The sequence below is a fragment of the Protopterus annectens genome, chromosome 10.part0 (genome assembly GCF_019279795.1).
Source record: "Protopterus annectens isolate FY-2018-M chromosome 10.part0, PAN1.0, whole genome shotgun sequence".
NCBI lineage: Eukaryota > Metazoa > Chordata > Ceratodontiformes > Protopteridae > Protopterus > Protopterus annectens.
Window position 1 is genome coordinate 1,690,012,721 of NC_056744.1, and position 24,712 is coordinate 1,690,037,432.

The 24,712-nt window shown below is 36.2% G+C and overlaps 3 protein-coding genes across 3 annotated transcripts in view; all 3 read left to right on the plus strand.

The window, feature by feature from the left end:
* The window catches only part of LOC122814430 (zinc finger imprinted 2-like), a 1,129,715-nt gene that overhangs the window by 916,394 nt on the left and 188,609 nt on the right, over window positions 1-24,712 (plus strand). The window lies entirely within an intron of this gene.
* Window positions 1-24,712, plus strand: part of LOC122813903 (zinc finger protein 436-like) — a 923,997-nt gene that overhangs the window by 853,609 nt on the left and 45,676 nt on the right. The window lies entirely within an intron of this gene.
* Window positions 1-24,712, plus strand: part of LOC122813908 (tripartite motif-containing protein 15-like) — a 373,209-nt gene that overhangs the window by 345,707 nt on the left and 2,790 nt on the right. The window contains exon 4 of the mRNA XM_044086454.1: window positions 18,254-18,380. Coding sequence (XP_043942389.1) covers window positions 18,254-18,380 — 127 coding nt within the window. The remainder of the gene's footprint in view (window positions 1-18,253; window positions 18,381-24,712) is intronic.

Below are 24,712 nucleotides of genomic sequence, written 5' to 3' on the forward strand. Positions count from 1 at the left end.
GACTGTTCTTCTTTCAGTTCAGACACACTCTCTTGGTTGAGGTTAGAACTTCAGGCTCCCATGGCTATTCCTCCTTTCTTAGTTTTCCACAAATACAGGAGCTTCTTAGTATGAATCCTTCTTTTATGCCCGAGGTGGTCAATAAGTCATCCCCTAATCAGTCTATTCAATTTCCTTCCTTTTTTCTTTGCATTCTGCCATTGAGAAGGTTCTTCACACCTTGGATTTGCATAGACAGCTCAGATAATTTTTGGATAAAACTAAAGTTATTCACAAATCTGAGCAGATTTGTTTCTTTTCATCTCAAGACATTGTGTTTGGCAATTTCTAAGCAAATAATCTCCTCCTGGATTTCTATGGTCATTTTTTTCTTATTCTTTTCACTGAAAATATATTTCCTCATCAGTACAGTTGCAGTCTACTAGGGCATTTGCCTCCTCTGGTGTTTTTTTAAGAGCCTGGATGCCAGTTCCATCCTTGAGGTTGCTACTTGTTCCTCTCTTCAGACTTTCACTAAATATTATAAATTACCAGTTTGATGTTATTTCCAGGGCTATCCTGCATGGATTTGTAAAGGGCTCTTCTGTACCTTCCTCTTGCACGCCTGTACTAAAGAATATTTCAGTAGTGAGATGGAAGGACATAGGACAATTGTGTAAAATCTTACCATATCAATAAATGCCCTCTTCACTGTTACAGTATTCGCTCCCTTCCTTCTACCCCCTCCAGCCTTGCCATTGTCTTGCCCTTTTAGCCAAGGGGCTTATCGTCTTCCTTTTTCTTCTCTTGGATGGGCATGTTTTCCTTGTCCCTGTGGGCATTCTCCTTCTGGGGCATTTTCAGTTCTGAGTGTGTGCATTCATACAGCAACCTTTATGCTCTACTCCTTGTGTGGGGAGCATACATGTGACATACAGTATATATATAGGAACTAAAGGCTGTGATGTACTGCCCAGATTTTGGGCTTTCCTTGGCGGGAGATCCCTTGTGTAAAGAATACTGCAACAGTGAATAGATGTTTATCTACTGTTGTGGTTAGATTTTACACAACTGTACTTTCTTATTGGATGCTGGGACTAAATCCCTGCACAACTGCTGCAGTGTTTGCATTCATTGATTTTCACATTGTAGAATTAAGCTTTGTATTTGCAGCCCTTGCTCTCCAAGTGACTTAGCCTGGTACAAGTCTGTCCTGATTCTGAAAGACTTGTTCTCAGTATAAGTAACTTATGCTGGTGTAAGTCCTATTTGTAAACAGGCTTACACTGGGGATCAGATTCCAAGAGACTTGCTCTCAGGTCTTACACCAAAGTAAGTCACTCACTCTATCTATAAACAACCCTACACTGGTGACCAGATTATGAAAGATCTGCTCTCTGTCTAAGTAACTTAAGTCCGTCTAAGGCCTACCTCTATAAACAGACCTACACAAGCCTTTTGTAATGTGGCCCATTGTGTATGATGGCATAACCTAATTGGTGTTACTTTCCTCTACTGTTGTGACCCTGGATATGGCATAGGCACCATGGTTTTTCCTAACTTCTGTATAATGAACAGATGCAGGACTGCCTAGGGGACTCTGCCCACATTTTACCTTGCAGCAGAAAACTTCTTTTTTCTAAGAATATGGCCTCTTTGCTCACCATAATTCCTGAAAATTAGTTTAATCATCAGAGAGTGCAAGGAGTCAATAGAAGAAGTCAGTTTGGCATAGAGACACAGTGTGGGGCTTACCTTATCCTTTTTTTCAGATCCAGCTTCACCTCCCTATGAACTAACAGCTCTTGCATTACATTAACTATTGATGTAGACTAAGGGTCATCTATGTACTTGAGTCTCCACTGTCATTCCTCTAGAGAGTGGTATGGTGGCTTCACATTTCTACCTTCCAGGCACAGTGATGGGCCTAGTTAGGTTCATAGTTCCTGGGTTCATGGGTTAATGCTTGCTACCAGACTGTAGACTTTTATAAGTCTAGACAATAATTAGAGGTCAGAGTCAAACCCTTTACCTTGTATCTGTGAGGTAAAAACTTTTAACCATTAAGACAAACCCTCCCCTTAACCATGTCACCAGTTTTGCAGTCCTCTCCTCTGTGTCTGTTTCCAGGGAGCTTAAGTTTATTCATTCTGTCATGCAAGGTAAATATATGGACATAACTGGTACTGTGGTATGATAATGTGTAGCAAGTTAGCTTGTTCTTATCTGTATTACTTGTTTCACAGGAACGTGCTGTTAATTTGGAAGAATACATTGCAGAAGAGTTTGTAAAACTGCACCAGTTTCTCCATGACAAGGAACAAAAACTCATTCAAAAACTTTACAGCAAAGCATCAGAAATTCTAAGAGAGATGGAAGAAAATCTTGAATGCATTAAAACTGGTGTTACAGAAATTCACTCAGCAGCATTTTATACTAACTTGGAAATAAAAAAAGAAGTAGACATTCTGGAAGAGAGAAATGACACAGACTATCTGACAACCACTGAGGAATCCGTGTCCGGTGACACCTCAGAACATGGAAAACACAAAGCTAATGGAGTTCTATCAGTAAGTCTACTTTTAATGTTTGTTATTGCATGTCTTTCATTTTGGAAAGTGAAACTCTGGGTTTGCAGCTGACATAAGAAACATTTCAGATAATAAAGTACCAGCAGTCTAAATTATATATAGTAATGTGCTTATTTTTTAATTACTTTTGTTTTTTTTTTTAACTTAATTTTTTCTGTTCATTTGCCCGAAACTGATCAATGGCTTTACATCAAGGCAAATCTTGTCAACTCCCAACACGTTGAAATAAACATGCGTGGAACTGAAGTGCTAGAAAAACAACATAATTCATTTCCTACCATGTCAAAACAAACTCCTTCAGAACAAAATAAAAAAAAAAAAACATTAAATGCCTCAACCTGTAGTAACTGTGAGATCTCTGGATGTCAGGTTAAGGTGACGCTTCCTTACTTGCATACCTCATTGATCTCATTGTTAAAATGAATTAGACATTTGATGACTTTTGACTGGAGGACTATTTATTTAATATAAAGCCGTCTCCCCATTAAAAACTCTGATGCGTAAATTAAACTGTGTCTTTTATATACCCAGTTTCTGACCAGTGGCTGAAAATAGTGTAGCATAGCAGTTGTAGACAAATACAATTTCTTTACTTATTGCAGGACCCTATTTATCAAGGATTTGCTGCAAAGGGTTATTAAGTAATAGGAAATACAAGGCGATTGACTCTTGTGACCTTTTATACCTGTCAGTACCCAGCCTCAAACTGAACCTCCTGTGTCAAGGAGTGCCAGGCCAGTTGGACTAGGGTTGAAGTTGTGAATACCTGGGCAAACTTCTAGTTCCTGGTTTAAGGCAGATGATATATTACACTGCTTAATTTGCAGTGGAAGTCAATTCCAGAGATGGAAAAGGTGTTGTGTAATGAACCTCTCTCTCTACATTGTTTTATTTGCTTGGTGGTGGAGATTTAGATCACTTCTGGACTGTTCCATTCATGGAGATTCAAAAGATCAAGGACCACCAAGTTCCTAATGGCTTGAAAGGAAAGGCACAAGTCTCCCCTCAGAAATCTATAAGATACTGAATAAAGGGACAGTGCTTCCAGACTTTTCTGGTAGCTTAGGGTTATTAAACAGGTGATCTCCATAGTTAGGAGCCCCCGGGGTCTTGTTAGTTGTTAGACAAGTCTAGTAGGGACATTCCAGAAAGGACATTGTATTCAATAATTGGCATATTCGGTGCTGAATACAATGGAACAGTGACCTGTTTGGATCTGGAAGGTATCTCCTTGTCGATTACCTGTGCCAAGTAGAAATGCTCCCTGACTTCTGTTTTGTGTTGATCAAAGAAAAAGGAATCGTTATCTGAAGTACCAAAATCTCTAACTACATTCTCTTTTTAAAGTGGGATATTGATGTCCTATAAATATTACAATTGTTAGAATTTCATTTATGCTCATTACTAGCACATCAGCATTCTTTTCACTTGGCTTTGAGTATCAAATGGTCACTTGACAATGACTCACAGTTTGCAGTCATCTTCAGGCTTGGTGAGCCAGAGGTCTTGGCTGATGGTCTGGAAATCAGGAAAGTAAATGCTAAACAAAAGAAGTCCCAATACAGAACACCGTTGGTTACCTTCATGCTGTTTGATGAAGCACCTGCTACCTGCACTGTATGGGTTCTGTCCTTCAGCCAGTTTGCTATCCATCTTAATACATAGTATGCTCAATGCATTATAGAAAGACCCCAATCTATCCTAGTGTAGTGTCAAAGGTATTGACCTGGTCAAGGTTTGCTGTGTGTACATCATGGCTGCTGTCAGTAGCTTGTGTTTCTCTTTCAAAGGCATTAACCAGTTTCATTAGAAAGGATCTACCCTTGACAAAGCTAATCAGGTTAGTTACAATATGCTCCATGGCTTTGCATACGAGACTCATCAGGCTGATGGGCCTGTAATTCCCTGGATTCATTCCCTAGATTAGTGATGAGGCCACCGTTGTGAAGTGAGGTCATCATTACTGGGTACGGAATGTCAGTAACTAAACGCAGGTTAAATAGTTTGAGTTGCTCCACAAGTACAGTGTATATTATCAAGTACCATGCAGGAAGTGTTTTAGCCTTTGAGATTACCTTTAGTACATGAACCTTGGTGGTCTTGATGGGGGGAGGGGGGTTGAGGCATTCAGGGATAAGGAGGTTTGACTCTTTATCCAAAGTGAAGTTGGAACTCAAGTTTGTTAGCTATTATATTTGCAGTGTCTTTTGAGTCAGAGTTAGTGGTACCATCTTGAATAGCTTTTGAAAAATGTTTGGTATTATTTCTTTCTTTCATAATGCATAACTAAAGAAAGATTTGTTGTTGTCCTTTAACTTCATATGCTAACTCAAGTTCATGGACCGCCTTAATAGTTCATGGACTACCTTAATAGTCCAGTTACTTATTTATTTTTTTTCAAGTTTTAGTCCATTTTCTAATGTCCTCCTTGATTTGAGGGTACTTAGATCGATTTATATTTTAAGGAGTTTTTTTTCTTTTATTTTTGCAAAGTTTTTTCTTTTGGGCCACTGGGTGGTTTCATTTTAAACTTTACATTATATTTAGATCTGATGCATACTGTCAGTTGTATACATTTATGTAAGTGGGTATTTAACTCTTTTGTGTAGCTCCCTGCTGAGAAGTCTGACATTAAGCTAGAATAAGTGAATTTTCAAACTTTTTAATATTAGAATTGGGTAAGATGTGTACATTTTTAATCATTGAATTCTGAGATATTGTCAAGTTTAGAGGTTTTAGTCATTAAGGTGACTAGTGAATGAACATGCTTCTTCAGGGAAGGCGTTACCAGGGGAATAGTGCATGAAAAAAGCTATATTTGTAAGTACCAAGTCAAGAATATTAGGCCCTCTAGTGTGTTTCATAATCTATTCCAGGGAATGTTTGTTTATGAAACAAAGAACTTTTGGATATATCCTACATTTGAGGCATCGATTCATGAGTAGTTAGTCTCCCCAAATAATTAAGTTTTTGTTTATAGATAGTTCATTGATTTACATTTAAGAATTTTGCATGATTATTAGGAGACAAAGAGGGAGTCCTGTAACAGGCTATAACATGATAGCTATTGATGGGTCCCTGGAAATCTATCTAGAGGTAATGTGGTCCCTAACAAATATGGAGATGCCATCACAGTTGCCACAGAGTCTGAAGAAACAATAGATGCAAAACCTAGCTATGGATGGAGTGGTTTCTTAACATTTAAAACAAATTTCAGTAATTACTCAAACATGGAGGTGCTTCAAATGCAGGAGGCCCTCATTGTTGGGCAACTTGTTGAGACCTCTGGCATTGAGCAGAGCCATCTTAATGGATCCTGTTTTGGATTTGAGATGTTAGTTATGTTGGCATGTCCATCAGCCAGACTCTGCCTAAAAAGGCACTATATGGCTGCTGCAAAGCTTTAGCCAGTATGTTGAAGGGTTAGAACAAGAGCTGCAGGCTGTCCATGACAGAGCATGTAGGACTGTCTAGCATCTCCTCTCATGTTGACACATACTGGATCTGGTACCAAATATTTAGCCAATTGTTGATGCTACTTATCTTGTCCTTGAACATAGTCATCATTCTTGGGAAGGAAGGATTCCTCTCAGGATCAGAATCTTCCCTGCATTTGTGATTTGCATGGAGCATTCTGCCATGCCTCTCTGTATATCCCTCAAGAGTTTTTCATGCCAAGTCATTCACTCCCACATAGTCATATTTGCCATATGAAAGTAGCTTAAGGTCTCCTGAGATGTCAGAGATCTTGGAATCTGAAAGACAATTCTCCATCATCCTTTGTCCAGAGACGACAGATTGTATTGAGTGTAGTCATCATTAACTAAAACATTTTTATTTGTAGAGTAGTCTGGTGTACTGGATCTGAAATTCTTTAAATCCTGGTGACTCTTTGTTGAACATATGCCAGAAGGTGATGTGGTGACAAATTTTCACTGAGGCCTAGTCTTCATGGATCTAGAAGGCTTTGGCAATAACTTTTTACAGCCACAGTGTAAGACATTATGCAATGGGTTAGTATAGACTGTTTTGGAATGTGTGATACCCACTGTCTGTGTCCTTTTGTGGGAGTGAGGACTCCATGTTAGTTAATGCTTGCAGCTCTCAAAAACATAATGTCTTAATATATACTGAGTAAAGCTCATGATTTGTGAGCAGCAAGCAGTTACCATACTGCTTAAGGATACCAAGTGCTGTGAGATTCTCAACAGAAGGAAGACCAGCTGTCTGAACTTCTAAATTAGTCCAGAGGTTTGCAAAATTTGTTTGAAATGTACAGAGTATTGTATTCAGTTAAACAAAATGGGTATTCAGTTAAATGAGATGGTTACTAGACTTTACCGTGCAGAAAACAACTTGTGTTAAGTAAGCTGAGAAGTAGATAACCGTATCCTATAAATCCCAAATTTACCACTTCCTTCAGAAGGAAATCGATCAATTTTAGTGTGTGACTTTTAATGAAGGTTTGGATCAAAATATTAAGCAACTGTAAAAGTGAATGTATGTAAAAAATTATTCCATCTAAAGAATTTCACCCACTGAACAACTGATAACAATTGTCATGTGTACCATCATTCTGCCACAAACCAGCATTACCAGCCTAAGCATGCACACCATTACTGCACATTTGTTTTAAACGAAATGCTATGGATATTAATAGTGATATCCCCTCTCCTGCTATTCCCAGTCATAACAAAAAAGCAGCCCAACACCTGTTGGCCTGCACATACTGTTGCTTTAGACGACCAATAATTTTATGACATGCCAATTTCCGTGTTGGAGTTGCTGCCAGAGAATTGCTTAATCTGAGAATAATCCCTGAAAGAGTAAGTGATGCCTGTCTAATCCAAGCTAATAGTCTTGGGAAAGCATGTTGAAGGAGGTGTGCTTAACCCAGTAGGAGAAATGGTATGCCTTTCAGAGGTTTGAGTTGCGTTCTAGGTGCATCCATAGTGTCTTCTTTCCATTTAACCCAAAAATATTTGTGTAACAGAGCAGGACAGTAGCCTGTTTGCATGTGGGTTATTTGGTTATGAATAGTGCTAGCACAGATCAAAATATTCTGTTATTTTAACCTACAGAAGAGGTTTTGACATTTGTTAAATAATATGAAATGAGCGATTGCCATCAAAGGAGCATGTAATTGTTTTCACCAAGCTGTTGGGGCATCATAAAATGTATATCTTAGATCTGGTAGTCGGTTTAGATTTGTAAGTATTCCTTTTTTTGAGTGAAGGGGTCTGGTGAAACAAAACATTTATACCTTTTTGACACTTGGTTGGGGCAAACCCATGTGTATATTTGTGTAACTAGTGCCTTTTGGTGGTCTCATGTGAGTAGAGGAATTTGATGAAGCGTATGTTTGAAAAAGATGGGTTTTACCTGTAAGAACTGCTTTAATAGTACAGCAGAGGAGGGTTCAGAATTATTTTCAAACAATGACAAGTTCTAAATTTACAAGACCCTACTTAATGCAGATCTGTGCAGAAACATTTCCTGAGATTGCCAGTTAGACTGAAAGGCTAGGCTGTTGTCCGTCTGGACATCTTCAGAGTTCCATGATCTCCCTAACTTACCTTATCCTTTCTGGGCGTATGTCTACCTCAAGTCTTGATCAAGATCTTACGGTCATTTCTGACAGATTTCATACCATGAGGGGATGCAGTTTTTTCTTGAGTATTCCTGTGTGAGAGAGGCCTACATCTGCATACAGATCAGCTTGTGGTACCTCCTTTATAAGAATGCGACAATAGAAACTCAAGAAATTTAGCACTGCTTTGTCAGCAGCATACAATTTCCTCTTGTTCACCATGGGGGTTGTACATTATGGGCTAACTTGATTAAAAATCAGGGTAATAGCTCTTTCTATGGGCTAACTTAATTAAAAATGGCATTGATAGTTCTTTCCATCAGAGTATTAAGTCGTACCGGTCACTATACAAGGGTCGGTCACTATCCAAGGGGCCTGGAAGAAACTTAGCAGTATCCTCTTCATTGTCATTAGTAGTGTGCCCAGATATTTGGGTCACTTAAACCTTATTGTTGATAATTTTGTTCTCTAATACAGGCCTCGTTGAGCAGGAAGATGTCAGTATCTCAACTGATATCATAGCAGACTGTTGTAGAACCAAGCGTAACTAGTGCCAAACAATGCATTTATCTTCAACCACCTGGGTGTACCTATGTGGTTGTGGTCAGTGAGGATTTTCTCTTAGCTGCACCACTAAAGCCTTCTCTGCTAATGTAAAGAACACAGAAGAGAGTGGGCATCCTCGATAGGTCCTTTGATTTAGTTAAAATGTGAGCAAATATAACCGATCATGTATACATGGGCTGTGGAGAGGCGCATAATGAATTACATATATTGGTAAACTGCCCTTAAACAAATATGGAATCCTCTTCAATCGGGTAAATTGTCATTAAATTGAAGAGCATTATTTGTGCAAGTCCAGAAGCATAGTAGCATACGGTGCTTGTGAGTTTTCCAGTTGTGTATGATTCATGTATATGTACTGGACATTACATGACTCTGACAATACTTCAGAGATCTTCCTTGCACTGGACACACATTTATAGCTGTGTGACCAACAAACCTTTTCTCACTATGCATTGGCACAATTTTGATCTCATTTGGATGAAAGGAAATAAATCTGTAGGTATGAGTTTTGCGGTGTGTTTGCCCAACTTGGGAAATAAAATTGTCTTGGGTACTTGTGCTACTAATAGTGCATTTTAAGTTGAAGTGTATACCACCTTTGTAACAACTGGAATCCAACCATTCTTAAATGCCGTATTGCATCTAATATCCCATGCCACATGTAATATCCCATGCTACATCATTGTTATTAGTCACATGTGATTTCCTGTGATACTCCATTATCTTTAGTCACATGGACTATCCCATGACATTCCATTGTCATCAGTCACCTGTAATATCGTGTGGTACTCCATTATCAGCAGTCACTTGTAATATCCCTTGATACTCCATTAGCATCAGTCATGTAATGTCCTGTGATACATAATCATTCATTTGTAATATCCTGTGCTGCTCTGTTATCAGTGACAGTCCTTTATATTTAGTGACCTGGAACATCCTGTGTTACTTCAATATCAATTATATGCAATATGCTGTGGTACACCATTGTTTCTATCTCATGGAATGTCTTAATCCCCAATTACCGTCAATCACATATAATATCCTATTTACTCCATTATCAGCCATGTCTAATGTCATGTGATACTCCATTATTATCTGGTACATGTAATACCCTGCAGTATGCCGTTATCATTGGTCACATTTAATATCCTGTGATATTCCCTTAACCTCGGTAATGCAAACTAATGGCCCTCATGGATAGGGGAAATGCAAGTACCCCAGAATGTACTTGTTTATCCCATCTTTCCATGTTTGCAATTCAGTGCACATGTAAATAGCTGCATGGATGCAGCTCTTCCCTCCAAAGAAAATACAGGTAGAAAATGTAAGCCTAAACCTAAGAGGTAGAAACCAGATACAAAGGGATTGTATAACAAAAGAAAAAAGTTCAACACTCATAATGTTAAAAAGACTCCCACTAAACTTAACTGGGTACTCTGGGGACACTAATTAATTACATCAACAAAATCCATGTATAAGGTAAAGCTAGCTACCCAGGTGAAGGATAACTGCAAAGCTTTCTCTAACCGTGTTAAAAACCTCATAAACAATTCCCAGCACTGCAGAAAGCTATCTTTAAATGACATCACATACTGAGACTCTGAGGACATGGCCAATATACAAGTGGACACATTTAGCTCAAACTTAACTCCCCTCCTATATTCCAAGATCACATACTGACATCTACACCCTCCCAAAAATCCCCCAAGAACTAGTCCTCAAGACACTGTCCAAGGCCATGAGCCCATTTCATTGAGGGTAGATAACATACTGGGCTGCATGTATAGTCCTATAGGTTCATAGGTAAATATTAAGCTAACTCCCCTTAAGGGCTATTTTAAGCCTAGCCCACAACCCCAGGCCAGAATCAAAACCTGCACTTTGTGTCTCTGAGGTGGCACCCTTAGCAATTATGCCAAACTCACTTTCCCGGGTGCATTCCTGACTGGAGGGGGGTGATTATAACAGCTTTCTGCACTAACCTGTTAGCAGAAATTATGAATAACATTACCTCCTCTTCTTTGCAGTTACAAAGAGGGACATTTTTTGTGAGATTCCTTAATGGAGCTATTCAATATCAGCCTTCAAAGAGACTTTGTGCTGGAAGAATGGAGAGCAGCAACTGCCATCCCCTTGCACAGAGGTGGGTAGTCAATAGACCCAGGTAATTATAGCCCCATAAACCTGACCAACCTCATCTGTAAGGTTGTGGAAAGGATCATTATGGAATTAATAAATAAAGACATCAACCTAAACCAATTCTGGTCCATTAAAAGCAGATCCTGTCTACTTAACCTGGTCAGTTTCTTTGGGAGTAAGAGGTTTCGCTTTAGTATGCATTTTCTGAAGGATATGAAGTCTGAAACTCGGGTGCCTGTAATTATTTAGTGACTTCTGTTCCTCATAAAATGTGTGGTTTTCTAGCACAGTGCTGAGGATTGAACAAAAATATAAGTGTCAAATCTGGACATTTTGTTAAAATCTGAACAGTTGAGCGGTATTCCTGTAGGCCTTCAAGCCAACTAATTTATGACATGATAATCTATTTTTTACTTAGGAGCTTGCTTTATGCTAGTACACATAAATAAACAAAATGTGGTACTGTTTGTAACTAAAGAAAAGGTCACATTCATACATAAAAATCTACTTGCATGCTTTTTCCTGCTTCTGGTTTTGTTGCTTACATTTGTAGAGCATTTGTGCAGGTGCTGTAATGGTAATTATGCAGTAAAGGGACATTAACATTTCAAAATGTGCATGCTGATTGGACTAACTAATCAGCAAGCTCATTATAAATTGAATGTTCCCCATAGGAGGTAGTTCAGAAAGTTCACTTTCTGCGTGACACGACTGACCCATTTAAGAAGTTAAAAAGTCCATCCACATCCACAACCTTTTTTCCCATTTATTGCATATGGAGTCAGGGTGTTACTTCAACAGTAACAGTCATCTAGAGACAAGGCACTGCCGCATGACTAGCCATGCTACTGTAGTTCATCCACCACACACGCGAACACACTCACAATCTATGGACAATTTAAAGTGTCCATTCCACCTACTGCATGTCTTTGGAATGTGGGTAGAAACTGGAGCACCCAGAGGAAACCCACAAGAACACAGGGAGGACATGCACACTCCCATGCAATGCATTAAAAAAAGCTACCAGAGAACAAGACAGAGGCCATCAAAAATTATAAAATGATATGGAAGACCTCTAGTTCTTCACAAGAACAACATATAGTATATGATAAACAGTTAAGCAACTTCATCCTTTGTATATGAACAGTGGACTTTCTCAAAACTGCTATTTAATGAGTTTTCACACATTTAGACTCCTCTACAACCACATGACAATTGTGTTAGACATTGCAAACATTATTATTGTGGGGTGCCACAATAATAATGTTTGCAATGTCTGACATAATTTTAATAATCAAGTAACAAACCAACTGGGCAAATACACACCAAGAAATTCGAACAGCCCAAAGCAGATATTGAAACAGTAAAGCCCAAGGAACGAACTATGCAGACACTTTTATTACATACATAAACACTGTACACCATACGTTTTCGTTTGCACACTTCATCAGATGTGGATCAAACTGCTACTACATTTTTATTTATAAGCTTCCTATTTAGGAACAACCAATAAAAATCATACTGCACCTAATTTAAATACTTAATACATGAGTTTCAATTAAAAGTACACAGATCTCCTTTTCTTAACAATCCAGGTTCAGAATATCATCCTACAGCCAATTTATTATATGTAGTACTTCTAAAAATTTCTATAACCATCAAATATAAAATGCATATTTAACCATCTATCCATTTAAATACAAAGCATTTTACAACCATATTAAAATGTGTGAGAATGTTTAAAACCATTTAAAAATTATAATGTATAAAGTGCTTTTAAAGTGACTTTGGTTCCCTCCTGTGGTAGAATTAAAAATTGCATACAAATCTTTTACTTTTGTGAATAAATGAATTCATTAAATATCTTCTCCAGCACTGCCAAGAAACCATTGAATAAGCATAACCACTGCCAATAAGTGAAGATTTTCATCCTATCACAATTTTGCTGCTCTTAATTTCAATAATGAACGAATGGAAATGTGGTCATTTAACCCTGGTTTTCTGCTTGCCTCTAGGGTTAATTGCCACCACAGTTCCCTATACTCTATAGTTTGTTCCCATAGTCCCCCTCTGATTTTCCAGTCAGCCTTTTCCAGTACAAAAATACAAAATGTGCATCAATACATTCTTGCTTGTGTTTATATAGGACATTTGTACATTTTCTATGTTGTACTTCATATAAATGCTCATATATTCTTCTAAGTTTACGTTCAGTTTTTCCTATATAAAATCCTTCACATTTTTGACAAACTGATAGGTATACTAAACCACTGCTATCACAATTGGTATATTCCTTGCCCTCTAATACCTTATTCCTACTCTTCAGAAAAATACTTTCTTTGTTAATCAAGTATGTGCATGTCTAGCAATCCCTTCATGATAACTGGTTTCCAAAAGGCCCTTAAGGTTTCTGGCATTCTTGTATACATGTCCATTTTGATGCTTTCTTAATCAGTGAAGGTTGTAAATCTATACCATTCCTTCTTTATAATATCTCAAATTGCATATGAGCTGGCATATTCTATGACTAAAGCTTGGTTAAATTTCTCTTCATTCTCCTTATTTGCACTATCCAGTAGACTAAACTGCTTTTATACCTTGTCCTAGGATCGGCTGATACTTATCTTTCCTACCTTCTACAACTTCTTTTTCCACCTCTTTCACCATTTGTTCTGGGTATCCTCTATCCTTGAACATCTCCCTTAATAAAATCATTTCACCATAAAAATCATTGTCCTTAGAGGTCATTTGGCAGCCTCTTATATATTGTCCTTTCACTATATTTCTTTTATAGTGTTTAGGGTGGGCACTGTCAAAATGTAGAAAGGAATTTGAGTATGTTGGCTTTCTATATACTTTTAGAGTTGAATTTGTCTTCTTTCTTATAAATTTCAACATCCAAATGTTGTAGTTTTTCCTTATTGTAGTGTATGTAAATCTTAAATAATCAGTACTTTGGTTTAGGTATTCAATAAAATTTAAAACTTCACTTTCAGCAGCCACCCAAAGAATAACAATGTCATCCGGAAAGCATTTATATAAAGTCCAACTTTCCTTATATGTTGACTCCAGTACCCACTTTTCTTCCCATTTTGCCAGAATTAAATTGGCATAGGTAGGGGCACAGGCTGCACCCATTGCTACTCCTTGAATTTGGTGAAAAAATTCACCATTAAAATGAACATAATTATATTTCAAAACTAATTCCATGAGTTGCATAACCACCACCTTTTCATCAAGAGATAATTATTCTCATATACAATTTCCTCCAACAAATTTAAACCTTCTTGTTAAGGAATATTAGAGAAAAGGTCCACTATGTCTATTGTTAGAAATGTCAATGTTTCTTTATATTTATCTTAAGTTAAGCTCTTAAGGAGATCCCATAAGTCCTTCAAGATGTTGGCCCTCCCAGTCCAGAGGCTTTTCAATGTACTATCTATATATTTTGCCAAAGGAAATGTTTTAGCTCAGTCTGTGGATACAATTGATCTTAATGGTGGGTCCTCTCCATTTTTATGGGTCTTTAGAATACCAAAGATAGTTGCTACTTTTGGTTTTTCCACTTTCAAATAAGAGTAAGTGGTTCGATCTGTGGACCCCTCCATTAACAAATCTTCCAACACCATATCAATTCTATGATATGAAATGTTTATCTCATTCATAGATGCTGTTTCCTATTTATTTGAATCCGTTATCATTCATTTTACCTTCATACGTCAAATTACTCATAATAACCATGCCTCCTCCTTTGTCTGGTTTCATTACCCTAATATTTACATCTTTTTCTCATTTCTTCTAAAACCTTAACTTCTACATCCAAGTTCTTTTTATATTTAATATTATCATATTGTTTTCTTATCTCTCTCTCCACCAATACCTCACAGTTTTTGATTTGTGGATGGATAGGTGGGTTATAAATACTTTTTTTCACTAATCCTTGTTAATTTTTTTGTTTTGTGCTCAAATATAGTTTGAAAATTTTCCTTATAAATAATTTAATATTCATTAAAATACTAGCTAGGTCTCCTTTCCTATTAGGTATATATTTAATTAATTTTGATAAGTTTAAAATGTTCCTTAGTTAAAACAATCGGGCTGTAGTTATAAATACTAAAATTTTGAAAAATTCGCCTATATGTATTGTTTGGATCTTGTATTATATCTGCATTTTGTACATGTTTTCCCCTAAGTCAGGGTGGGGGTTACTATCAAAGTTTAGTACCTCTCCCTCCCCCTTGTTACGCCACTCGAAAATTTGGATTATATTGCTCCATTTCCATTTTATTCTCAATTCTTTCTGATCTTGTTATTGGTGGAATCTGATTAAAATCATCCAATTCTGACACTTGTTCACCTATTCGAACATGTTCTTCATTATAACTCTCTCTCCATTCCCCCTTAACATTTTCCCCAAACCCATTACTAGCTTTTGGTTTTGGGTAACTGTTATTGTTTTTATATTCACTTATATCACGTTCCAACTTTCTGATCTTTCTTTTAATAAGTTCATTACATTCACCATTAACTTCACTTTGAATATTGTAATATTTTTCTTTTTCAGCAGGAATGGAAAACATCAAGTCATTTTTAATAGAATTGTTCACAGTCTCAATTTCCATCAATAAATTTCTCTTTAACCTGTTATTTTCATCAATAATACATTTTAAAATGTCTGACCCACATCTATTAAAAACTTCAATTAATTCATTATGAAAAATGCTTCCCGTTATAACATTATTTGGCTATTTCCAAGTTCTCAGTCCTTTGGGCACAATATCCTGAGAGATGCATTCCTGTAAGTAACTATTTTCTATATCGAGGCTTTTACATTTAAAAATCAGTTTATGTAATTTCAATAACTGGTTCTTATAACTGCCCGTTTCAGCTCCAGCGATCACAGTTCTGTTTTTAAAATTAGCGGAAAAAATGATCTGTAACAGTTCATTCAAATCAGTATGTCCCTGGTTGATGTTATGTCCTAAATCACTTCTTCCTTGTCCCAAAGGGATGGAGTTTGGTTGATGAATACTGGCACAGGCTTCGTCCTTTCTAGACCAAAAAGCCCTCTGAGTATTAGTAAAACGACTTTCGTCATCATTCCCACACGCATTTGCATTAAGAATGCCTTCAGGGTTTTCGTGTCCTTTCTCACTGTTCGTTTTACTTCTCTGATTACTTCCTTGAGTAACGGCCGTAGTCTGGTTCCGCCCCTTTTGAATAGTGGAAGCCATTTCCACTTTTGATTGGCTGAGAGTCGTTAGTTCAATCAGCTGTGTAAGCTGGCCAACCAGCTTGTTAATTTGGCCAGTCTCTTCCTGCTTGTCTCGGTTGCTCCTTTGCTTGTTTCACAATCCATGGTTGCAAGCACAAGTAAGCAAGTAACAAAGCAACTGGACAAATACCCACCAAGAAATTCGAATAGCCCAAAGCAGATATTGAGTCAATAAAGCCCAAGGAACGAACAATGCAGACACTTTTATTATATACATAAACGCTGTACACCATACGTTTTTGTTTGCACACTTCAGATGTGTGCCAAACTGCTACTACATTTTATTTATAATTTTAATAAAACTTACTTCAAATAAACCAAATGTACCATAAAAGTTGATATTGTATAAACTGTAAATAGTTAATGCTTGATTCTTGTATAAGGCACTTCTAAAATGTGTAAATATTTATTAAATGACAGTTTTTAGAAACTCCAAAGTTCACTTATTAAAGGAGAAAAATGTGTAACTGCTTTTTTGTGTATCAAGTGTTGCTCTTGTAAAGAATTTGAGGTCTTCTGTTTCAGATAAAAAAAGTTCACAATTTCAGTGCCAGAAGCACCCCTACAAGTAGCTGCATGGCATATCCTGAAACCTGATTAAAAACAGATAATTAACTAAAGCCTGTTGCCTCACAAAACAGACATCTTCCTTTATTTAGTGACTATGTTTCTCAATGACATGTCAGAAAGCTACATGCAAATATTGTAAATGCACAATTTAATACTTTCCACAAGAGAGATGACAACAAACTAAATAATCAATTTACTGTGCATTTACAGAGCATATTAAGTTCATATATTGGCTGTCCCAGACTACCAGAAGTGGATGGAAGAGCACAGAATTCTTTTTATACAGTAACTTTATAAATTAAGACTTTGTTGCTATTATACTTTGAAATTATTTAAGAAAAATCGAGAGGCTGTATCACAGGATTTATCCAGGCTGGCTTTGTTTAATCACTCAGGTTTCATTCACCCTCTTGATCAGGTTGTGCCATCTGTGAGTAACTCCTGCATTACCTACACCATGTAGTGGGTTTGTTTATTCTTTGTTGATCAGGTTATTCCCACAGGACTAGTACCCTGTTTTCAGGGGAGACTCAATGTGGTGTTTACACTGCAAACCTCCTCGGCTGTTCTTAGTAAGTGCGTTAGGGTCTTTTGTATCTACCTGAAACCCACCGGCTCAAGCAGAAGCAAACGTAAATTTAACTGTTAGTAACCCTTGATCTGGACAGACTATTCCACTTTGAATATATTTTAGACCACAGTTTTGTCTGAGCCTTGCTGCATTGTAATTCTGCATGCCTCTAGTCTTACCTGCATTTGTGCAGGACTCAGCAGTATGCAGCAGGGTAACATTTGGCACTGACAAATTAGTGTTTTTGGATTATCCCTTCCACAACTGTTATTCATATTGTAACCCAGCTGTTCTCATACCCCCTTTGTCCTTTGGACCCCATCCATTTTTCCCTTGGCATTGGCCATTAAATTAATTTGCCGTACTGTTCTATAATGGTTTTACTAATTCCACCAGTCAGATTCTCCACCACCACAGAGAGCTACATCTTGTCTGCCATCTTGGACCATTTCTTGTAGCTTTATTAAGTAATTCTGCAGCTGTCTTCCAGTAGCTTCTACAACTATCTCTCAGCCCCATGCCTTTTCCATCTTATCCCTGCTTCTAAGTGTTCATTCCTACTCCGCTATGATCCCACTTTTTCTTTCCATCTTTCAAGGCTTCCCTTATTGCTTTCTGTTTTCTTGTTACCTAAATTAGATCACCCAGTCTTTTTCTAAACATAGGTCTTAACTGGAACTCTGTGCCCCCCTATCCCTGACCTTAATGTGTGTAGAGGAGAGAGAGAAAGATAGCCGCAAGGGACATCTTTCAACTCTGAAATGAAGGCATTCTTTCATAATTGTGGAAATGAAATTTATACTTCTTACTAACTGATTAGTTTTACTGTTTTAACTGCACTTCTGGTAGCAAAAGCCAGTGCTACCCTGCTGAAAAAATAACACAATTTACATTGAATGCATTACACGAAAATAGCATATTTTACGCTGACTGCAGTAAAGAAAAGGTGAACTGCACTGTGTCTTTTACAGGCTCCAGAATCCTTTGAGGATGTTGCTGTTGCTTTCTCAGCAGAGGAGATGAAGCTGTTAACAAAACAAGACAAGGAACTTCATAAGGAAGTGATGTTAGATAACTATGAAACCTTAGTTTCAGCAGGTAGGTCTTTTCCCCTCTTAAGGAGTGATCTTTATTCTGTGAGTTATGAGTACTTTATTAAAATGCTATGCCGAGCTGTCTTATGAATCAAGTGGGCAGTTTGTAGGCTGCAGTTCAACCAGAATGTTTTTAAAGAAAACTTTTATTAATATAATGTTTACAATGTGTACACAGGTAGAAATTCACCATCTCATACGGTTCTACATTGTTAGGAATGCATTGAATCAATTGTGTAAGATTACCTTTATAACACGTTGAGACTCTTGGTAGATCAGCAGCGACCTTTCAGGGCTATCCCAACTACTAAAAGTGTTATATTTATAGATCTTATTCTGATCACTCCTTTTTTCAGTTGTACATATTATTACTGTTAAATTTTAAACATTCTTTATAACTTGGGAACAGAGTTCAGTTTATAACTTAGGAACTGAGTTCAGTTTCCAATTTCTTTTGTAATAACTTTTCTGTTTTTGTTGGTGTGAGGAAGCTGATTTACCTGGAGAACACCTACAAGGATACAGGAGAAGCATACAAGCTACAAGCATAATATAAACAAAGGAATAAACTCCTGGACGCTGGAACTAAGTAGAAAAAATAGTAACCAGACTATCCAGAAACCTGCACATTGAGATTAGATAAAGACATCTCTGCACTGCCTCATTTTTCAGATGGCCCTCAGAATACCAACATCTTTCCACACCTGAACCTATGTAATCATGAGGGATCTCCCTGCTATTTGTAATGTCACACTTTATTTTAGAGGGTTACAAGGGGTAATTAACACTTTTTTTAATTAAAGTTTGTTTTCTTTCACTGTTACACATTCTTATTCTTGATATCACACTAGGTTTGGCCATCTGTTCTTATGTTAACCTATAACCCCTTACCCATTTTGCAGTCTCCTCTGAGATACCAGATATCCTCTATATAACCCCTTACCCATTGTGCAGTCTCCTTTGAGATGCCAGATATCCTCTATATAACCCCTTACCCATTGTGCAGTCTCCTTTGAGATACCAGATATCCTCTATATAACCCCTTACCCATTGTGCAGTCTCCTTTGAGATACCAGATATCCTCTATATAACCCCTTACCCATTGTGCAGTCTCATTTGAGATACCAGATATCCTCTGTATAACCCCTTACCCATTGTGCAGTTTCCTTTGAGATACCAGATATCCTGTATATAACCCCTTACCCATTGTGCAGTCTCCTTTGAGATACCAGATATCCTCTATATAATCCCTTACCCATTGTGCAGTCTCCTTTGAGATACCAGATATCCTCTATATAACCCCTTACCCATTGTGCAGTCTCCTTTGAGATACCAGATATCCTCTATATAACCCCTTACCCATTGTGCAGTCTCCTTTGAGATACCAGATATCCTCTATATAACCCCTTACCCATTGTGCAGTCTCCTTTGAGATACCAGATCTCCTCTATATTTTTGTGTGTCTCTCTCATGTCCATGTTCATTTATGATTAATTGGATATTTCAGATGTAATCTGTTGTCACTGAACTGTAGTTTACACCAGAAATTTATAACTTTGTGTACCCATTTTCCACACCTGTATGACCTCAAAGCATAACTCATCTGTGGGCTATAACAACATACGTCAGTCAGCTCAGTAAGATAAAATTTCCATGATATATAGGAGACACCATGCTTCAAATTTCTACTTCTGCATTTTTTTCTTCCCTTTTCCTTGATCATAAAGTTTAAGGGATATATGTGGGATTAGTGCTCTGATTGTGTTGATGCCGAGTGTTTTGTTCTGGACAAATGTGCGAGCGTTATTTTATAAGGTTGGTTTCTTGTGTGGGTCACTTGAATGATTTCTAGCCTCTTTTATTGCGTTTGTGTCAGGATGTATTGTATTTGTTTAAAAAAAAACATACAATGTAAGTATTCTTAACAGTTGGTAATAAATTGCAGTTGGGTAGGTTTTTGTATAAAAGTGTCGATTGTAAATCACTTAAGTTTAGGATGTGCTAGCGACTGATGTTTGAATGTAGGTGCCCAGAGTGCCCCTGCCATTTCACATTTTCTGTTAACTTCACCAAATTAAAAAAAAAAAGAAAGAAAAGGATGCAATGTCCAAGGAGGTACGAGGTGAAGATTTTACATTCGTGAGTTGATTCACGAGCTACAGAGCAATTTCCCATCACCTTGTAGTTCTGTAGCTATGTTTTCTAGGTTCCTAAGTTTGCTGATGTACTTTGGTCTTCCTGGGTTACATGGTTCACATCCATTTTGTTTGAAATCGGAAGTGACACTCTGCCCTAAAGTCATGGTGCAGATCCAGAGGGGAAGAGTGGTAGCAAGACAAATGAAAAACAGTCATTAGTGTCCTGTTATGCTTAGATGGGGTAATAATGAACGAGTTTCAATCCTATAGCTGCTTACTGTTTTCTAATCTTGTAATAAGTCGAGGCATTTTGTGACCGTTAATACTCCCTCTTTGGATGTGTGTGTGAGCCGCTGGTGCAGAGCATGAATCTAGATGCAGTGATTAAAGGAAGTGAGATTACACAATACACATGCACTTCTTTATCAATTTAAAATAATCCGTTATATAAAGGTGATGTTAATTTAATAAATTGATAATTACTTTCTTTTGTCTAGCCAGCATTATGGAGAACATTATGAAATTGCATCTGATGTTGATGTATTGTTTTCCTTTGCTGTGATGTGCTACTCATAACTCTCTACTGGAATTTGGTTTATTATTCTGAAAATGTGTAACTGTTTGCTAAACATAGCCATCAAGTGGATGAAAGTGAGATGGTTCACTTCAGCTGTGTTGAGATTGTATAACAGTCTGGTAATTATCTTAAGAGGATTAAGAATATGTTAATGAGATATTTTCTGTGGTCCAAAGGGATAAGGTATGATTCCCTCAGCCCCCATAGTCTACTATGGGAGTCTAAGAAGAAATTTACAAAGACATTTCTCATTAGCTAAGTGTTGAAAGGTTTATAGATACTGTTTCTTAACCCCAGATAATAAACTTAGAAGTTCTAGGAAATATGGAAAAATGAAGCAAAATTAAATCTAGATATAACTAATAGACTAATTAATAGTTTAATTTATATCAATATACTGCAAATTACATCATATAGATAAGAATTCTAACAGATTAGTGGTTCTCACCCCCCCCCCTTTTTGATATGACAATAGAAATATATGTGTCGGGAAAGATCTCATTGATCTTAATGTATCATATTTTGTAGCTTCATAATAGAATGATTTTAATGAATGGAAGAGTGAGAGGGTGAAGTGGTGGTTGAGAAATGAGAACGAGAAGAGTATAGAGGACTAGAGGATAGAGGACTACAAGAGGAAAAGGAATAACTATAAAGACCAATGGAGCCATCAGAAACCAACTATTTGAAATGCTTAGAGCTACTTACACAGTAGGATTAGTCAACCTAATCTAATATTACTATTAGAGAATCATTCTAAAAATCTATCTTTTGAATTTAAAGCATAGTATATTTCATTTGTGGAACATCAGAGCTCCATGTATTGCAAAGACATAATATAGAAGGAGAAAAATAACATTATCTATCACTTATTGGTTATTTTCATGCCCCTTAACTGTTTAGATTTTGACTCGTATTTTGGTTCAAACAGATTTCTAGGCTTGTAAAGTGTTGGAGATCTATCAGTGTTTTGGGCTCCTGTGCTATCATTTTGTCGAGCCTGTTCAGATTCTGTCACCAGATGGTTATGAAATATGGTAATTGTATGGTAATTCCTCCTGACTATATTTTTATAATTTTAGAAATTCTACCATAGCAATATATGGTGCTACATTTTACTTTAGTGTGTTTGTTCAGACTATTAACTATACATGGATATAAAAAAGATACCATATATCTTCTAATTTGAAATGTAAATCAATGCTTGGTGCTTTTTGTTTTTCCTGATTATTCATTTCAATTCTTAGAGTTAAAAATTACTATACATGACAGACTCATATGATCTACATCTTTCCTTTCTGTATCAGGTGATTTCCTTAAGGTATGTAACATTTTGGTTATGCAATAGAGTGTTTAATCACAGAGTGAATGACTTGTAAAATTATTTGTATGATATGAGATTAAACATGTTGTAGAAAAATGACATTTTCTTAAGCCTATTTACCCACAAGCTGTATTATAATAGGTAATTTCATTTTATCTAACATGCATAAACAGTGTGAGATAGTCTCACATAATACTGAAATATGCACCGGTGATTAGTCTAATGTTTATATTTGTTATAACTGAAGAACATGTTATAATTTTTAAGACAAGCTACATTTGTATCTAATTTGTTTTGAACTTGTAAAGACAACCACATTATCTCCTTTGGAAATTATATGGAGCTCAAAGAGGCTCTTATTGTTGAGGTATGAGGGATAGATCATCTAATATCTATCAGATTAGGAATGCTTATCATTCCATGCATGATGCAGAAACTGTTGATTTATAAGGTTGTTTTGTTGCATGTTACAGTTTTTGTGCTAAACCTTCTTCTTTCTTATAGGCCTGAATTAAAATCTAAACTATATATTCAAGTAGAGAAAACTGAATTGATGGAAACTCTACTCAATTTTATTGTTATGGAAGAGTTCTGAGTTTTATTGACTAGTATTTATGAGCAACATCTAAGTCTAACTAAATAAAAATGGATTTAACACTACTTTAACACTAATGGTTTGAATAACCCAAAGAAAACTTCAAATTTATTAAGATATTTAAAATTAAATAAAGCACAGTTGGTCTAAAACAAATGACAAATACTCATGGAATCCAAATGAATATTTAATCTTATCTCTGTCCTCATACAAAACAAAAGCTAGAGGAGTAATAATAATGTGAAAGAAAAAATATTACTAACCCCCAAATTATTTATAATTCTAATATCAAGAAGGCCTTATCACTCTTGGTATATTGAAATTTGACAATAGAGTATGAACATTAGTAAATCTATACTGGTTTCCTGACATGGGGGTAGGGACAGCTAAAGCATTTAGACTTTGTTAGTAATACATACAAAGGTAATTTGATATTGGGTGGAGACTAACTGCATTTTAGATAACTCTGATACTACCAATAGTAGATCTTTGTCTTACTTCCACAACAAAACTTTTCAAGAAATGGATTGAAAATCTTAACCTAGTCGGTGCATTTAATGCGAAAGAAAATTCATGAATATTTTCTCATCACTATTTGGTATGCAAACTAGAATAGGCAAAATGTATGTATCCCAAGATCTAAGTACAAAAATATATTGTCCTTTATCAGATCATAATTCACTTATTCTTAAACTACAAGTAGATTTTAAAAAACTAACATTTATGACAAGAATACCAGCCTATATTGCAAAAATGAAAGAATTTAAACCTTGGTAAATATCAGAACTACAATTTTTTCTAGATACTAATTATTCTGAAGAGATTAACATAGTTATGATATGAGATTAACATAGTTATGATATGGGATTTCTTGAAGGCCTACATATATGGTAAAATCGTCACCTGGTTTAAAAATCAAAAGAATGGAAGTCTGAACTACACAACAAACAAACTAAACTTATAAAGATTGAATAAAAAAAAGTCTGCAAATTCCTCCAATAATAAAAAGACAATGGATCTAAATAAAAAGTATAATGAAATGTTATCGCATAAAACCAATTTGGCACTATACTAAATTCGTACGCCACAGCCCCTTGGCATATGCATAGTTTCTATGAGAATCTAAATGCAGTCCAGAGCAAATAATAATAAAGGGAAAATAATAAAGTATGTGATATAAGTGACATTCCTGATGCTTTCAAATATCATTATACTGAACATTATAAAAATGGTTATCCTCAACCTAATCTATTGAACTTGGAAACAAATTCACCTGAAATTAATAAAATACCAAATAAATTAAAACTGGATCTTCAAAAACAAATTTCACATGAAGTCACTGAAAAGATAACTGAAAGCAAGTGTAATAAAGCCCCTGGAATTGATGGTATTGTCATAGAATTATATAAACTTTTTCAACATCCAGAACTTTTCTGTTTTATAAAACCTTACTCGAAATCCAGACTAAAAGTATAATACCACCTTCTCAGAGATACTCTTTTTAATCACACCAATTATAAAATAAAGAACCCTATACATTGTAGTTCATACAGACCGATATCTTTACTTAATGATTATATAATATTTGTCTATTCTAGTTAATAGAATCAAAAAAATCCCTATCTCATATAGTAAATGAAGATCAAACTGGATTCATACACAACAGATGTACATATGATAATGTTCAAAGGATTTTATCTCT